Here is a 15876-nt window from a genome sequence, read left to right as displayed (position 1 = left end):
GGGAGGGAGGGAGGGAGGAAGGAAGGAAGGAAGGAAGGAAGGAAGGAAGGAAGGAAGGAAGGAAAAGAAAAGATACTGTTGAGTATGCTGGGTTGGACTGCAGCAAGGGGTGGGGCCTAGGAAGCATGAAGAAAAAGTGACAAGGGGCTTGAAGGATGTGTGTTAAGGGGATGGGTTCCCCTTAACAGTGGCTGGAGGTAGACAAACTAATACTTAGAATTCTCTTCAATTTTTAGAGACATATATGGAAAAGTATGACTCAGCCCTGCCTCTAGTCCACTCCTCACACAGTAGCCAGTGATTATTTTATTTTTGCAGTGCTGGAAACTGAACTTAGGGCTTCATATATGCTAGGCTATACTGTACCACTGAGGTATATTTTATTATTTTTACTTTTTTATATGTTTGTGTGCACATGTATGATTGTAGAAGTCAGAAGAAAATCTTAGATACTTTTCAGGCTCTTCCTTTTGTTTTAGATAGTGTTGCTCACTGGCCTGGAACCTGATCAAGTAGGCTAGAGAAGCTGACTGGTGAACTTATAGGGATCCACCTGTCTTGTCTCCCATCTCACCATTGCTGGTATAAAAATACATGCCACCACACCCAGCTTTTTATGGATTCTGGGAATCTGAACTAGGAAGCCATCAAACTAGACCATTCATTCATTCATTCATTCATTCATTCATTCAAGACACGATCTCCTTATGTAGCTTGGCTGGCCTTGAACTCACAGAGGTCTCCCTGACTCTGCCTCTCAAGTGTAGGATTTATAGTATGTGCCACCATGCCCAGCCTCTTTGAAACATGATCTTGTGTTACATAGCACAAGTTGGCCTGGAACTCACAATGTAGACCAGGCTAGCCTCAAACTTTTTCAGTCCTCTTGCCTCAGCCTTTCAAGTGCTGGTGCTGAGATCACAGGCAGCTATTGATAGCTATTGCCATAACAGTCTATTGCCAGCATTTCTACCTCCACATTGTAATAACCTTGAGACTAGGCAAGAGCAAAATCTTTTTTAAAAAAAAAAAAACATTAAAAACATGGTTTTAGGTCAGCTGGCAGAAAGCTTACCTAGCATATATGAAGTCCTGGGTTTATTCTCTAGCACTGTACAAAACCAGGTGTGATGGTATATGCCTATAATCCCACTATTTGGGGCAGAAGTAGTTCAGTTGTTTAAGGCCAACTTAGGCTGTAAGATCCTGTCTTGAAAAAGAAAAGAAAAATAGAAATAGGGTGTGGGGGTGGGGTAGGGTACTGACAAGACTTTTATCTTAGAACACTTGTCTAGTAGTTTCTTATAGCACACAGCTATGCTGCTTCATGAGTCTGCCATCTTTTCTGAATTACTCTGAGAAGCATAACTTTTCCTTTTCTTCTCCCTTATTTAAACATATTTTCCTTAACATACTGGGCTTCACTCCTCTAATGCCCCATTTCCCACCATGGAGCTCTATATGCTGCACACAGCGGACCTCCACAATGGTTTAACTCAAACTGCATGGCTGCTTTTCCTTTTCCATTCTCCTCCTCCAGGCAGCTACTGAGATTTACAACTTGCTTGCCCTGGGGTTTTTCTTTGAAACTCTAATTGTCCTCTTAAATAAAATGGCTTTGCTTGACTTTCAAAGAAAAAAGAAAAACGAAAAAGAAAGGTTATTAATGCCTCTGAAGTGGTTTTTGTGGGTATGAAACAAATGGTTAAAAATACGAGCTATCCCACCTAATAAGTACTGAAATGAATCAGACTTAATTTATCATGTCATATTCATGCCCTGATTTATATATTTGTATCTATCAGTAAACATGTTGCTACTGGGGCCTGGGGGACCAACATGATGAGCAAGGGGTTCTGGTCCAGGACCACCAAGTTCCCAAACATTTACTACAAGAAGTTCTAGAGCTGACAGCAGCCAGGCCAAACTGTTCATTTATCCGTGCAGCCAGAGCAGCCAGCCTAAAATTCTCTTCAGCTCCCACAGCTTGACCCCAGAGACCAAGACAGAGACACAGGAAGGCTCCAGGGTAAAACTCACTCCTCTGACTGGAGTGCTTCCTGTCATTGGCCCCATCAGTTCCTAGGGTAGCAAGCTTACTACCCCTACTCAGTCCCCCAATCCTTCATACCCAAAGCATTGAGGACCCAGGCCTCTGCACATTCTGCCCTTCTGAGCCCTGACACACGCTCTGGGAAGATTCCCTAGGCAAGCTATCACCTCCCGCTGGGGATCCCGAGGAGCTCTTCAGCAGCATGACATTTCCTCTATCCCAGACTTTGCCTTGCATCACAAAATTTCTCTCTGGGAAGACCAGCTAAACAACTTCCCCAACTGCCAAACACTTTCTCTTTAACAACCAGTTAGTCTCCATCAAATACCTGGTACTCCAGTGAGAGTTTTCACCTCAGAAGGCCTGGACATACACAGGCTGTGCAATGGTCTCCTTCTCATGCCAGGAGCAATCTTTGTGTTGGACCTCCCAGACATGTCAATTTCAAAGACTTATCAATACAAGCCAGAACCGTGTCTAGAGTCTCACAGTCAGAGTAGAGAGGCTAGGATATCAAGCACGCCTGGTGGGTCTCTTGTCAGTCCCCACCTCAGCTCTCTTTTGTTCTCTGAGCCTCCTTGACCACCTTGGTAGAGCAGGCCTTTCAGGGATAGAACCAGCTGCCCAAATAGCCTTTAAAGCCAGAAGAGTTGACCACTGGCTTGCAGACCACCTGAACACTACTACCCACTTGTCAATAGTAAGCATAGGCCCACACTATCATTACTCAGTGACAAATCCTGCTACCATCGCTTTTGATACCAACCATTACTAAAGAAGGTAGAAAAGTATGCTTGGAGTTGAGCAGTTGAGTGCTGCTTTGTATAGCCCTACCCCTGGGACTTCACACAGGCTTCAGAGCAGACACCCCTGTGCTTCCATTGCTGCATTCTGCTGACGCTGCATCAAGAGAAGCCATGGCTCTGAGCACTGCTGGAATGCAGGCGGCTGGGTGGTTTCTGCTGGAGTTTGTCAGATCAGAGCAAACCCGGGAGACTCTACTGAGAATCCTGCCCAAGGCTGGAAGAGTCTGCCTTACCAGGAAACTCATTTTTAAAAGCCCCCAGAGACAATGTCAAAGGGCCAGTTCCAGACCACTTTCTCTGGCTAAGACCCACATTTCCCTGTGACCCAAAGAAAAGGGACAGCCTGCCAGGCAAGAAGGCAACTGGAGGAAGGGAGACAGGCTGATTCCTTAGCTCGCCCACAAGGGGACCACACAGGGCTTCTAAACCAGTTCTGACCCTGCTGGAGAAACCTGGCGCCCAGACGCAGTGGCTGGCAACCGTAAGCCCTTCAGACAGGCCTGGCCAGGGCTAGGACAAGCTGGGTTAGGATTCTCTCTTCTCAGCTTCCTGCTATTTCTGAAGGCTGTGGAGGAGGGGATGTAACTGGGAATAGAATCCAAGCATAGAAGAGGCCTGGAACTTATAGATGCTTCTTGGGAGACTTAGCCATCTGGCCCTAGCCCAGCTCCTCAAGGGCACCCAAGGACAACAGGGGCTAGGTTTGCTATGGGACCTGGGCTCAGCAGCCTAACAGCATCAGTGACAGTCTTTGAGGGGACCAGACATGCCTGGTTTGAGGTATGAGCTGTAATCTAGTTACAGTAGACTCCGGGGACAACTCTGGTCTACCCATAAGCCCAGCTGTCTACCTCAAATTTTATCAGTGGCCCAGCACCAAATGTCTGGACAGTTTGGGATCTCTCACATAAAGTCTCAAGTAAAAGACTTCCTTGGAGGCTGATTCTCAAGTTGAAGAATATGTTGCTGCTATCAAGAAGTTCTTGCTTTAGTGTGAAGTAAACCCTAGCTCAGAGGAGGCAGATTAATTCAGTTTCTAGTCTTGCTCAAAGTTCTGGGCTTGCTCCTCCCCAGCACACCTCCAGAACCATCCCAAACCTCCTATGCTTCCTAAGTTCCTGTCTTAGATGTTCTGGTAACTATCCCCCACGAACTCCAACTCGCAGTGCCACAAAGGCATCCTTCTCTACTCCTCAGTTTCCAAGTGCATTCTTCACACCAAGCTCAGAGTGAAATCCTCCAACTCTAATGTCACTATCTCCTTTCCTCAAGAGGCTCTGTGGTCCTGGAGCTACAGCTGTTTCTTCCAAAAGCCCAAGGTCTCATGCCCTCAGCCCTTACACTGCTTTAGTCCTCGACTCTTCAACTCTGACTTAACAGTGCTACTTTTCTGACAACAGTCACCTTCTATCATCCCAGCAAATGCTTCCAGGGAAGTCCATAGGTGACCTTACTAAAAAGCCTTTGAACTGGAGGTTTCCTCAGGCCAGGCCAGGAAGACTGAACAGGAAGACACACACCCCACTCTAGAAACCACGAGCCTCTGCCCTCCCTCTTCTACAGGGCAGCCTCTGTCATCCTTGAGTTGTATGTCAAAGGTCACTGTCCCAGCTCCAGCAGAGAGCTCTTTGAAGGTACCTGGAAAGACTGTAGCCTAATACCCACCTGGCATGGCTATTCAGCTTATAAGTCTGCACCAGCTTCAGGCTAGCCTCATAGCTTCCATTTGTCCTGAAAATCCCCTTGATTATCCTTAATTCCCAGTTGTCTCTTTCAGTAGTAAGGGTCTTGTCCCTGACTACTGACCTTACTGACTGACCCCAGACTCCTCAACAGTACAGTACCATGTCCCACCAACAAGCTGATCAGTGCTCTCTGCTCTGTATGATAAAATATTGCCTTGGCAGTGACTCAGCCAAGCTCTGTGAGAGGGAGCTAAGCAGCCCTGCCTCCACCCTCTTCCTGAAAGCATTCCCAAGCCTGCCAACCCGAAGGGGATCTTTCAGGCTATCCAGCTGGCTCTCAGGGGGCAGGTAGCACATGGTCTCTCCAGCCCTCTGGCCCTTACAACAGTTCTCCAAGGACTTAGGCAAGCAGGAAAGGAAGGTCATGGCCTATGCCAAGGGGTTGGTCCCACATGCCTTAGGGAACCAACACACTAAACAGGGTGGCCCAGTTCCACACTCACCATGGCCTCATGGTCCACACAGGGCTCCTGCTGGCCAACTGGCCAGAGTGAAGTGTAAAGGGACAGTGTGTTCCCAGACTTCACTTCTGCTTTTCCAGGAGTTACTCAATGACGCTCTCCTGGGGAGCTCAGGAGTTTTCAGGAATTATATGAAACCAGATGCTAGAACATGTTCCACAGAGCCTAATGTGCCAACCCTGCAAGGGTGGCTAGGCCATTGGCCTATTGGGTCCAGGTGAGGAGTCTGCTTCGAAGGAACAAGAATCCACTTCCAACGTCATTACTTCTAGAGGTTCAAAATCAGAAAACACAGGATGGCCAGTTTGGTGATTCAATAAAGCCTGTGCCACCCTAATACTTCTGGATGAATATGCTGTGCCAAAACCTCCTCCCTAGGCTCAGGGGAGTTTCTCAGGCTCGTGTCAGCTCTAAAACAGATGTGTGCACTGGCTGGCTGGATCTGCAAGGTCAGAGTGCCTCATCTGGAACACAAGCGTGGGAGCCTCTGCATGAGAACTATTAACTCTGGGTTTACCTAAGGCCCCAGCACAGACTGAATATCCTCTCCAGCCTTCGAGCCTCCACTATGGCCAAAAGTGCTCTGAAAACTCCCAGGTAATGCCAACTGATTACCTGTGTTTCAACTCTTTCTACTTAATGCTAGCTTTCTCCCTCCCCACAAATTTACTGCTCTTCCTTACCACCCCTAGACTGTCAAGAGTCCCTTATCCTGGAGAAGGCATACCCTTCCTCCAAAAGTTGGTTTATGGTTCCAGTTCCCTTTCCTCTACAGACCCACTTTAACAAACCACTGGCTTCAAAACATCACTCCTTGAACAGAGAAAAGGAAATTGTGTGTGTGTGTGTGTGTGTGTCTGTCTGTCTGTCTGTCTGTCTGTCTGTGTTTAAATACAGGGCTTGCTGTGTAACCCAGGGTGACCCTCAAACTTAAAACCCTACGGCCTCTAAGTGCTACTATTACAGGTACATACCTACTACCTTGCCTGGTGCAAAATGAGAAAATTCTGGGCTTTGGAGCCATAAAAATGTGAGTTTAAATCTTATCCTGCCACTTGGCCCTGAGTATTTTATAGTACATCTGTATATCTAGGCTCTTGGCTGGCTGCCCAGCACTTGAACTGTGTGCCCACTCCCACCCTCAGGGCACCTATATGAACATTAAATGGAAGTGATGGTATACAGAAAGACATCAACACAGCACACTATACACCATCTTTTCCATCAGAAAGGATGCCACACAAAGCTTTCTAATGAACACTCTCAACCCAATAGTCTTCACCACTCCAGCTGTGGCTTGAGCTACCCAATTTAGCTCTCCAAAGAATTTCCAATTCTCCTTTTCATGGTCTATAGTAATCCTTCCTCCAGCCTGTAGCATGCCCTCCATGTCACCACCTGAGGGATCCCTATACCATATGAGCACGCAAACACACCAGCACAACTCTACTATTTACTAGAGATAGAAGAATAGGGCTGGCTCAAGATCTGGGATGCTTGACCCAAATTCCATTTGTTACTTCACCTATCAATAAGACCATATGGAGCCGGGCGGTGGTGGCGCACGCCTTTAATCCCAGCACTTGGGAGGCAGAGGCAGGCGGAGTTCTGAGTTCGAGGCCAGCCTGGTCTACAGAGTGAGTTCCAGGACAGCCAGGGCTACACAGAGAAACCCTGTCTCGAAACAAACAAACAAACAAGAAACACCCAGCCCCTTATTTCCCTGTCTCGAAAAAAAAAACAAAACAAAACAAGACTATATGGAGCTCTGAGCAGCCCAGATATCTGGACAGACAAAGGTTATAACCCAACTCTGCCCCCACATACACACTATACCCTGGGCTTCCCTGAGCTACAGCCCCAGAGTTTTGGGGGCAAACAGGAGGTAGAGCAGGCAAGTGCAGTTCCGGCTCTATGGGAAGCCCTAGGACCTGGCAGGCCATCAGAACCTGGAATCTACTGCTGGCATAGCCACACACCGTTACTGTGTTTCAGTTGGTATAAGACAGAGCTCCTGCAGGGCAAGGACAGAAGTGTTCCCTCCTTGGTCTCTGGACTTGAATTTTATTTCATGCTGGAGGCTTAGAAATTAAGGTGAAACAGTGGTGGTGCACGCCTTTAATCCCAGCACTTGGGAGGCAGAGGCAGGTGGATTTCTGAGTTCGAGGCCAGCCTGGTCTACAGAGTGAGTTCCAGGACAGCTGGGGCTACACAGAGAAAACCCGTCTCGAAAAACCAAAAAAAAAAAAAAAAGTTAAGGTGAGACATTGACAGCAAGGGGTGGGGCTAAACCCTTTAGAGGTGGTCTAGATGATACTGGTGACACCATCCACCAACACCAAACATTGGTGGGAAGCTTGCTCTCCATGTCCAAGAGTCATCAGGATGTCTGTCCCATGTTAGCCACCCACTCCTAGCTTTGGGACAGGTGGCAGGTGGCAGCAGAACCATATTTAATTACCCACATGATCTCAGGAACACCCAGTCCCTGTAGCTAGGACAATGAAAGCATCTCTCATAACTCATGAGGAAGTCAACTCATCTGACAATCAGGAGGGTGCCAGTCAGGCAATAATAGCTTCATGTGCCAAAGGGAGGGGCAGAACTGGTTACTGCTGCACCCAGGGCAAGTTCCAAGAAGCTCTCCTCTAACTGAGTGGTAATCCAACAGGACGGCCTTCATCAAGCTATTCCCTCCTTAGTCCTAAGACTTCACAGGACTGGCTTGACCCACAAGACACAGGCTTGCAGAGTAGCTTCCTTGTGTTTCCAACCACAGCCTCGCCTGACAATCAAGGGAACTTACCCTGGGAGTTGAGGACCACACCTCTTCTGCTGCTACCATGCACTTTGGCCTTATGTAAGCTTTCTTCTTTAGGTTTGTTTCTACAGTTATAGAATCTGCAGAATGGAGTAAATCTGGGACTATAAAGAAAACTGTTTGCACTTCTCAAAGAGGTGAATTGTCTGGGTGTAAAAGAGGTAAAGTGGTCTGACTTGGTTAGGTGCCAAGCAGCCAAATGAACACTACCAGTAGCAGTGAGTTGTGCTCAAATGCTAGACATATCCATGTCTAGGTCCTGGGTTTGCTGGACCACAGCACCTGGGTGATCCAGTCAGTCCTTGATGCTGGGCTCCTGTTCTACATACAGACCTCTAGAAGAAGGACAGGAAGGAAAGCTAGGGCTTGCTCAGATGGAGAAGGGCAGATTTAGAGCTATCATCTCTGTTCTACTATACCAGGATTCTGGCAGGAGCATCTTGCCAAGTCCATGGTGCTCAGAGACAGTCCAATGGAGAGACATAAGAAAGAAATACTCAGCCAGGCAACAATGATGCACACTTTTAATCTCAACACACAGGAGGCAGAGGCTGGCAGATCTTTGTGAGTTTAAGGCCAGCCTGGTCTACAGAGTGTGCTAGTTCCAGGGCACCAGGGATACAAAGAGAAACCTTGTCTCAGAAATAAATTAATTTTAAAGTAAATAAATAAATAAATAAATAAATAAATAAATAAATAAATATTGCTTTGGCCTCAGCCTTATGGATAGGCTCAAAAGATCAAGCCTCATTCAAGGATGTGAAGACATGTTACTTTTGGTTTCATGGAAACTGCACAGAATAGCCCAGGCCAGGGGCAGAGTTAATTCACACTATACATATGTCTTGCAGAGACAAGAGACTTGGACCAGGTAAGAAGGTGGCAGCATGCAGCAATAACTAGCTAGATTGGTCCTGTTCAGTACCCTTTATTCAGCCTACCTTAAGCTTATCCCCAATTACATGTCCACTCAAGGACACAGTAAGACAATTCATAGTTTAAAAGGTAGAGTCAATGGCTCAACAGTTAAAAGCATTGTTGCTCTTACAGAAAAGTTAGGTTCCCAGCATCCATATCATGCAGATGTTACTGCCTATACCTTCAGCTGCTGGGGGACCTGACTCCTCTGCACTTCATGGGTACCTAGAAATATATGCACAGACACCCCACACACACATTCACACAGACACACACAGAGTCAGTCTCTCTCTCTCTCTCTCTCTCTCTCTCTCTCTCTCTCTCTCTCTCTCTCTCTAATAAAAAATATTTTAAATGAAATGAAAGTTAGATCCAAATGATGGAAGCTACTGTACAAATGTGAGAAGTAAAAAGTCTTGGCAATGACTGAAAGACCTTCCTACTCTCTGTTCCCCCCCAGGCCTGGCCATGTGGAACATACTTTGAAACTTAGTGGGTAGAGAAAATGAATGAGCTGCCACATTCATGCCACATGAAGTCTCAGGGTCTTTTGAGGCAGATCATGGCTACACCTCACCTCAATTCCTCAACTCCCAACTCATTCACTCTAATCTAAGTTTCTTCTGGCAAGGCCTGAGGGATTGGCAAGAGCCCAGAAGCAGGGATTCTTTCCACCAGCCATCCCTGAGTCAGGGGCTGGATAAACACAGGTACAGCCCAGGGAGTCTTCAATAAACAAATTAAATAGTAAGTGAGGGAAAAAAGACAGAATCTAGAATAATTGGACCTGAAGAACCAAAACCGGTGTCAGGAGACTAAGAGTAAGCCCTTGGTTTTATCTGGGACCTAATTTCTCAGATAAAATAAGAAGGTTGGATAAGTTACCTCAGGAACCTATCTAGCTCTGCCATATCCTAGTCTGGTCAGGCCCAGGTCACTCTGACACCCTGTAACACAACCTTCAAAGGCTACTCAGAGGCTCAGGTTAGATTGGTGGCCTAGGCACCAGTGAAGCAGTGTTGGCAGGGCTAGTAGCAGATACAGGAAAAACACAGGGAAATCTAGCCTTCAGAATACAGACAGCAACAAGACAAGCGAGAAGGAAGGGAGCCTCATCTACCAAATATGAAGTCTTAGTTGAGGCCAAGTCCTGAATCCATTGCCTGAATGTCCAAAGTCTAGTCAAGTACCCTTGGCTAGAGCAGGCAGAGCTGGCTAGGTAAACAGTGTGCAGCAATCAGTCAGGGCTTTTCCTCCCAAAACCTTTCCTCTGCTGAAAGTCAGCCTATCTTTCCTCAGATGGTCAGTCCAGTCAAGGCTTCTGAGCACATCTTCATAGTCCATCAGGGAAGCTACAGGATGCTGGGTATGGATAGGCAGAAAAGCCATCTAGGTTATGAAATGGCAATCTAGCTAAAGTGATCTTTCATTTTCCTGTATTCTTAAAGGGAGTGGGGAGACAAAGGAAGTCAGCCTTGTAATACCGGCTAAGCAGAAGCAGTGACCTCAGTGGAAAGGCATTCAAATGAGAGCAGAGGGGGACAGAAAAAAAAAGAATTGTCAGTTACCTGTTAATGACCCCACTCTTGGTATAATTATAGAGCCAACATTGCTTACTTGGAGTTTGGTACCGTGCTTAGTTCTCTCTCAGAATCACTTACAAGTAGGTATATGCCACACACATGCCTAAATGTCCTTCTTAGAGTTCCAAAGAGAACTGAAGAGAGTCTATACTATGGATGAGTTCTGGTTAGATCCAACAAGGGGAGAACCAACAAGGGTGAAACGCTGATGAAGGGTATATTTCTAGGAGACTGAAAAGCAAGGTCTTGGCCCCTGAGGAACCTCAAGCTCCTACCTGAAACGTCCAAAGACATCTTTTGTTTTGTTTTGTTTTGTTTTGTTTTGTTTTGTTTTGTTTTGTTTTGTTTTTCAAGACAGGGTTTCTCTGTGTAGCCCTGGCTGTCCTGGAACTCACTCTGTAGACCAGGCTGGCCTCGAACTCAGAAATCCGCCTGCCTCTGCCTCCCAAGTGCTGGAATTAAAGGCATGTGCCACCACTGCCCGGCCTCCAAAGATATCTTAAGAGCTCATAAACTAGTACACTGTAATGGCTGCTGTTCCAGCTCTGAGAGCTGCCAGACAATCGAGATGCAAGTAAATGTAGACAGTGTATTAGTCAAGGTTAGCGCATCCTGTACCGGGCATCAGGACAGAGAATGACTATCAGAGAATGTTCTCTGGTCTTCATCCTATGCTTGGAAGGTGGGACACAGAGGAAAAAGAGCAGAAAGAAACAAATAGAAAACACTGAACCCTATACCTAATCTGAGAGGCTAATTGTGGACTCAGTGACAGAAGTAGAGCCCAGGGCAGAATCCTAAAGGACAGCAGCTATAGACAGGTGCTATGTACAGCTTAAGGATGCTACACCTCCAGGCTCGCATCAGCAGAGTGGTCCTAGTGCACCCTCTTGTGGCCAAAGGAATGATGGCTTATAGACAACCATGAGGGGCTTGGCTCTTGGCAAGAAGAGGGTGCTCCAGCTCCAGTTCCTACTCAACACATCCTTCCAATTTCATCATGCCTCAGACTCTTGGTCTCCATCTCCCCCAGTCACCAGCCCCTGCAGGTGTGAAACTGCTGACACCTGCAGGAAGGTGCAGACATGTGTCATAAACAATGGAAATTTAGGAGGCTGGAGAGCAGTTTAAAGCATTTGAACTTGCAGAGGACCCAAATACAATTCCCAGCACCTACCTGATGGGTTACAACCATCCATAACCACAGTTCAATGAGATCCAATGCTCTCTTCTGACCAAACATGTACATGGTGCACATATGTACATACACATATGCAGGTAAAACAATCCTATGCATTTTTAAGAAAATGAATTAAAAAGGCTACAGAGATGGCTTAGCAGTTAAGAACACTGGATGTTCTTTCAGAAGAGTTGGATCCCAGCACCTACATCCAGTTCATAACCATCTGCAACTCTGGTTTCAGGGGATCCAATGCCCTTTTTTGGCCTCCTGAAGCACCAACTATGCATGAGGTGGTACACAGACAGACATGTAGGCAAAAGACCAATACGCATAAAATTAAATTAATTAAGCCGGGCAGTGGTGGCGCACGCCTTTAATCCCAGCACTTGGGAGGCAGAGGCAGGCGGATTTCTGAGTTCAAGGCCAGCCTGGTCTACAGAGTGAGTTCCAGGACAGCCAGGGACCCTGTCTCGAAAAAAAAAAAAAATTAGATCAGAAGTAGACATGTGTCTGAAAAAGCCAAAATTCGTACGAGGTTGGCATGAGCCTGACATGAGAAACTGGTCTTACATTGGCATAGACAGGTTTCTAAGGGACAATGATGTGAAGAGAAGCTTGGGTACCCTCAGTCTGCTACACTCTTATTTTCTAGCTCACTTAGACTCTTCCAAATCTCTAATTCCCTTTAACCCTCAGAATTGTTTTGTCTCTACTGCCACTTATTACTCAGAAATAGGATCTGTGAGACTGTGATCCCTTCAGTATGTGGCCTTAGCTTTCTCTCCCCTAGATTCAAAATCCTAGGACTCTGCTGTACCATTATGGGCTTATTATAACTCAATCCAGTCACAAAAAAAAATGTCTATTGAGCATCCATTCTGGTTAGAGATGCATAGTTGAATCTTTAACAAGCAACAATCTGCAAGTGACTGATTCCTGTTTCACTTTACATAGGCTCAGCATTACACAGCCTAGCCTGACAAAGAACTGGAGAAATTCTAGTAATCAGAGAAGTCTTATAGCCCTGAACCTAAACAGGCACAGATGACTTACCAGAGGGTCTATTACAGCATTTCTTTGTACCTGTTCGTCCTTCACGTAGGCCCTTATATGAGCTAGAATATAGTTGGTTGTTTGAGCTGAAAGCTGAACCAGGATCCTGCAGCAGGCACCCTGCATCCACAGAAGAGGACATGGGACTAGAGACAAAACCATTAGAGACAGCTCTTGGTTCTCAGGTATAATGGTTCTTTCTGTTCTTCATCTCAAGTCTACTTGCTCTTATGCAGGAGACACATTGCTGTTTGATATGACCACCTAAGAAAGCAGAGACAAGGTTCCATAGCAAATGCCTACAGTCCCAGGAACTGGAAGGGTAGAACAGCAAGATGATGCACTCAAGGCTAGTTGGAGTTACTTAGTGAGACCTTGTCTAAAAATAAAAACAAAACAAGAAAACCAGGAAAGGCAGACTATTGTTATTAGATACATTTTATGCAAAAACATTTAAAATAAGGTATTAACAACAGTTCACAGTGGAGTATGCCTGAAAACCCAGTACTTAGGAGAGTGAGTCAGGAGGATCACTACCACTCTGAGTCTAGTCCTGTCTTACAAAATAAGACCTTGCTTCAAAAAACAAACAAAATGGAAAGACAAGTAAATAAACTGCTGAGGCATTTCCCTCTCTGCCTTAGTCCAGAAAGCCCTAGTCTACAGAGGTCCTCAATAACTAGCATTTGCCTATTTTAGGTGGCTACCTTAAAAATCCCAGCCGGGCAGTGATGGCACACGCCTTTAATCCCAGCACTTGGGAGGCAGAGGCAGACGACCAGTTTGAGGCCAACCTGGTCTACAGAGTGAGTTCCAGGACAGGCAGTGCTACACAGAGAAACTCTGTCTCAAAAAACAAAAACAAAAACAAAAAAAAATCCCAGACAAGAGTTTAGGTAGTAGTTCCACGTCACAAACCAGGTCCCAAAAGTTGCTGAGTAAATACCAGAAAAAGTGTATTATCACTCAGCAGAGCCAGTCCTGATGTGCCTTTCTGGAATACAGCCTGTATTTCATGCCAGACACATACTGGCTTGACCATTAATAGCTTCCAGATAAAATCAAATGAAAGTATATACTATCAAAATGTAATCTGAAGGGAAATCAGGAATAGGGATGGAGAGGGAGAGGCAAAGAGAAAATGGGCAGACAAGAGGGAACTTGCCCAGGGCAGCTATATCTGGGCAGGGACCCTAGGGCCTAGACCTGGGACACATGAAGTCTAGGCCTGACCTGGGCCCTCAAATATTTTCTAGGTTCTAATATTTCAGGTGTAAAGAAAAAGGGCTTGACAGGACCTCTCTCGGCCTCATACTAGCTCTATAATGCTGTGAACCAAAGTCGAAAAGACATATGCCCCAAGCTCACCAGCACAAGTTGAAGTTTGGATGACTACTGAATGTTACTACCTATATGCTCTAATTTTCTCAAGTATCTTTACCAGATATTCTAAGTTTTTTTCAATATTTATTTATTTATTTTACATATATGGGTGTTTTATCTGCATGTCTATGTATCGTGCACCCCTGAGACTGGAATTACAAAACAATTGTGAGTTGTCATGTGGGTACTGGGAATTGAACCTGGGTCCTCTAGAAAAGCTAGTGTTCTTAACCACTGATCCATCTTTCTATCCCTGCCTCACATTCTTCATTCTTAAGTTCAAACAGTGAAAGAAAACACAAATTAGGCATTGAAAACTTTCCTCCTTCCTAGCCTCTCTAATCTCTCTCCCAGAGGTTCTAACTCTAGACAGTGTAGGGCCTTTGCTCCAAATGCTTGTTCATGTGCATGCCTTCCAGTGTTTGCCTACAGTGGGATTATGTTATGCTCAATGGCTTACAACTCTGCCCCTAATAATATATTTCTAAATCAGCACTTAGAAAACTTTCTCCAGTGTTCTACTGTAAGGGCACTGGATGGGACAGCTAAACACTACAACCACACTAACAATATGTCACTGGTTCTAGTAGCCTCTCTTAATAACAAGGTTGTTTTGTGCCTGCTACCCTACGCTCAGCTATAAGATATAATCCTATAAATGGGGTAACAAGGTCTTACAGTGCATATACAGGCAGTGTTTTGACAAAAAAGTGACAATTCTGCCTAGCAGACATGGTGATAAATTTCTGTAATCTAAACACCTGGTAGAGGCAGGAGGATCAGGAGTTCAATGTCATCCTAGTCTATATAGCAAATTCAAGGCCAGCCTCAGCTACATAGAGAGACCAGACCATCTCAAAATCCAAACCAAACCAACAACAAAAACTGTGTGTGACCAGGCAGTAGTGATACATGCCTTTAATCCCAGCACTCAGAGACAGAAGCAGGTGGATCTCTGAGTTCAAGGCCAGCCTGGTCTAAAGAGTGAGTTTCAGATAGCCTGGGCTACACAGAGAAATCTTTTCTAGAAAAAAAAAAAAGCAAACACACAAACTGTGTGTTTGTAGATATAGATGTACGTTCATATGTATTAGTGAACAAAAAGTAAAACCAACCACACCCCATAATCACAGAGAGATGTCAGCAATCTAGAGGAAAAGGGAAATTCCAGCACATTTCTCTCTCTGCCTCACTTGCTAAACTAGGGTCTGTGCCAGACATCCTTGTTAGGCCACACTGTACACATTGAGCCCATAGTCATGATTCTTTAGTCATCTAGCAAACTCATGGGGAGGCCTGGGCTTCTAAGGCAGGGTGCCCTGGCTGCAAGCCTAGAGATGGCTGAGCACGGCTATCTCCTTTCAGCCAGTGTTCTGATGATTTCCAGATTGGTAATTTAGTGCTACTTCCCTACATGCCTACTGGACTCCTCCCTCACACATCTAAGAGACAACACCTCCTCTTCTATCATTCTATCCACGCTTAAGCCTGTCTTCTCCTCAGGGTTCCCTCACCTTAGAAACAGCTCCAGGGCTCATCCAAGTCTTTCTTGAAGTCAGAAACCCAACTTCCAGCACCTTTCCCCCAACATCTTATAAAAAGTAGATTTTATCCCCTTTTCAGATCTCTGATCTAGTCCTTTATCCCTTTAGCTCGTGTCATATCACCTCAAATCGCCAGCCCCTAGTCTGACTCCCAAGAATCCAGAGCTCCAGAGCAGGTTTCTGTTTATATCATGCAGCCAATCCCAACCTCCTCTACAACTCCCCTCTGCTTCATTCAGAAAAGGATCACGTTCCTCATGGCTCCCGACAGCTTTCTGCCTCCCTGTAACCTCTATCTCCAATGTGGAGGTCTCATTCTCTCGAGC

The 15876-nt window shown here is 45.7% G+C and overlaps 1 protein-coding gene across 2 annotated transcripts in view; it reads right to left on the bottom strand.

The window, feature by feature from the left end:
- The window catches only part of Atp6v0d1 (ATPase H+ transporting V0 subunit d1), a 39657-nt gene that overhangs the window by 15642 nt on the left and 8139 nt on the right, over positions 1–15876 (bottom strand). The window contains exon 1 of one of the 2 annotated variants that reach the window (XM_028768674.1): positions 1076–1197. The exons of the other annotated variant lie outside the window; for it this stretch is intronic. Within the exon in view, the coding sequence (XP_028624507.1) occupies positions 1076–1082 (7 nt within the window). The 5' untranslated portion in view covers positions 1083–1197. Of the gene's footprint in view, positions 1–1075; positions 1198–15876 lie in introns of those variants that run through there. 2 annotated transcript variants of the gene reach the window in all.

Source organism: Grammomys surdaster, unplaced genomic scaffold (assembly GCF_004785775.1).
Source record: "Grammomys surdaster isolate TR1022 unplaced genomic scaffold, NIH_TR_1.0 187, whole genome shotgun sequence".
Lineage (NCBI taxonomy): Eukaryota > Metazoa > Chordata > Mammalia > Rodentia > Muridae > Grammomys > Grammomys surdaster.
The sequence above is the reverse complement of the archived record's forward strand: the minus strand, read 5'-3'. Positions and strand labels throughout refer to the sequence as shown.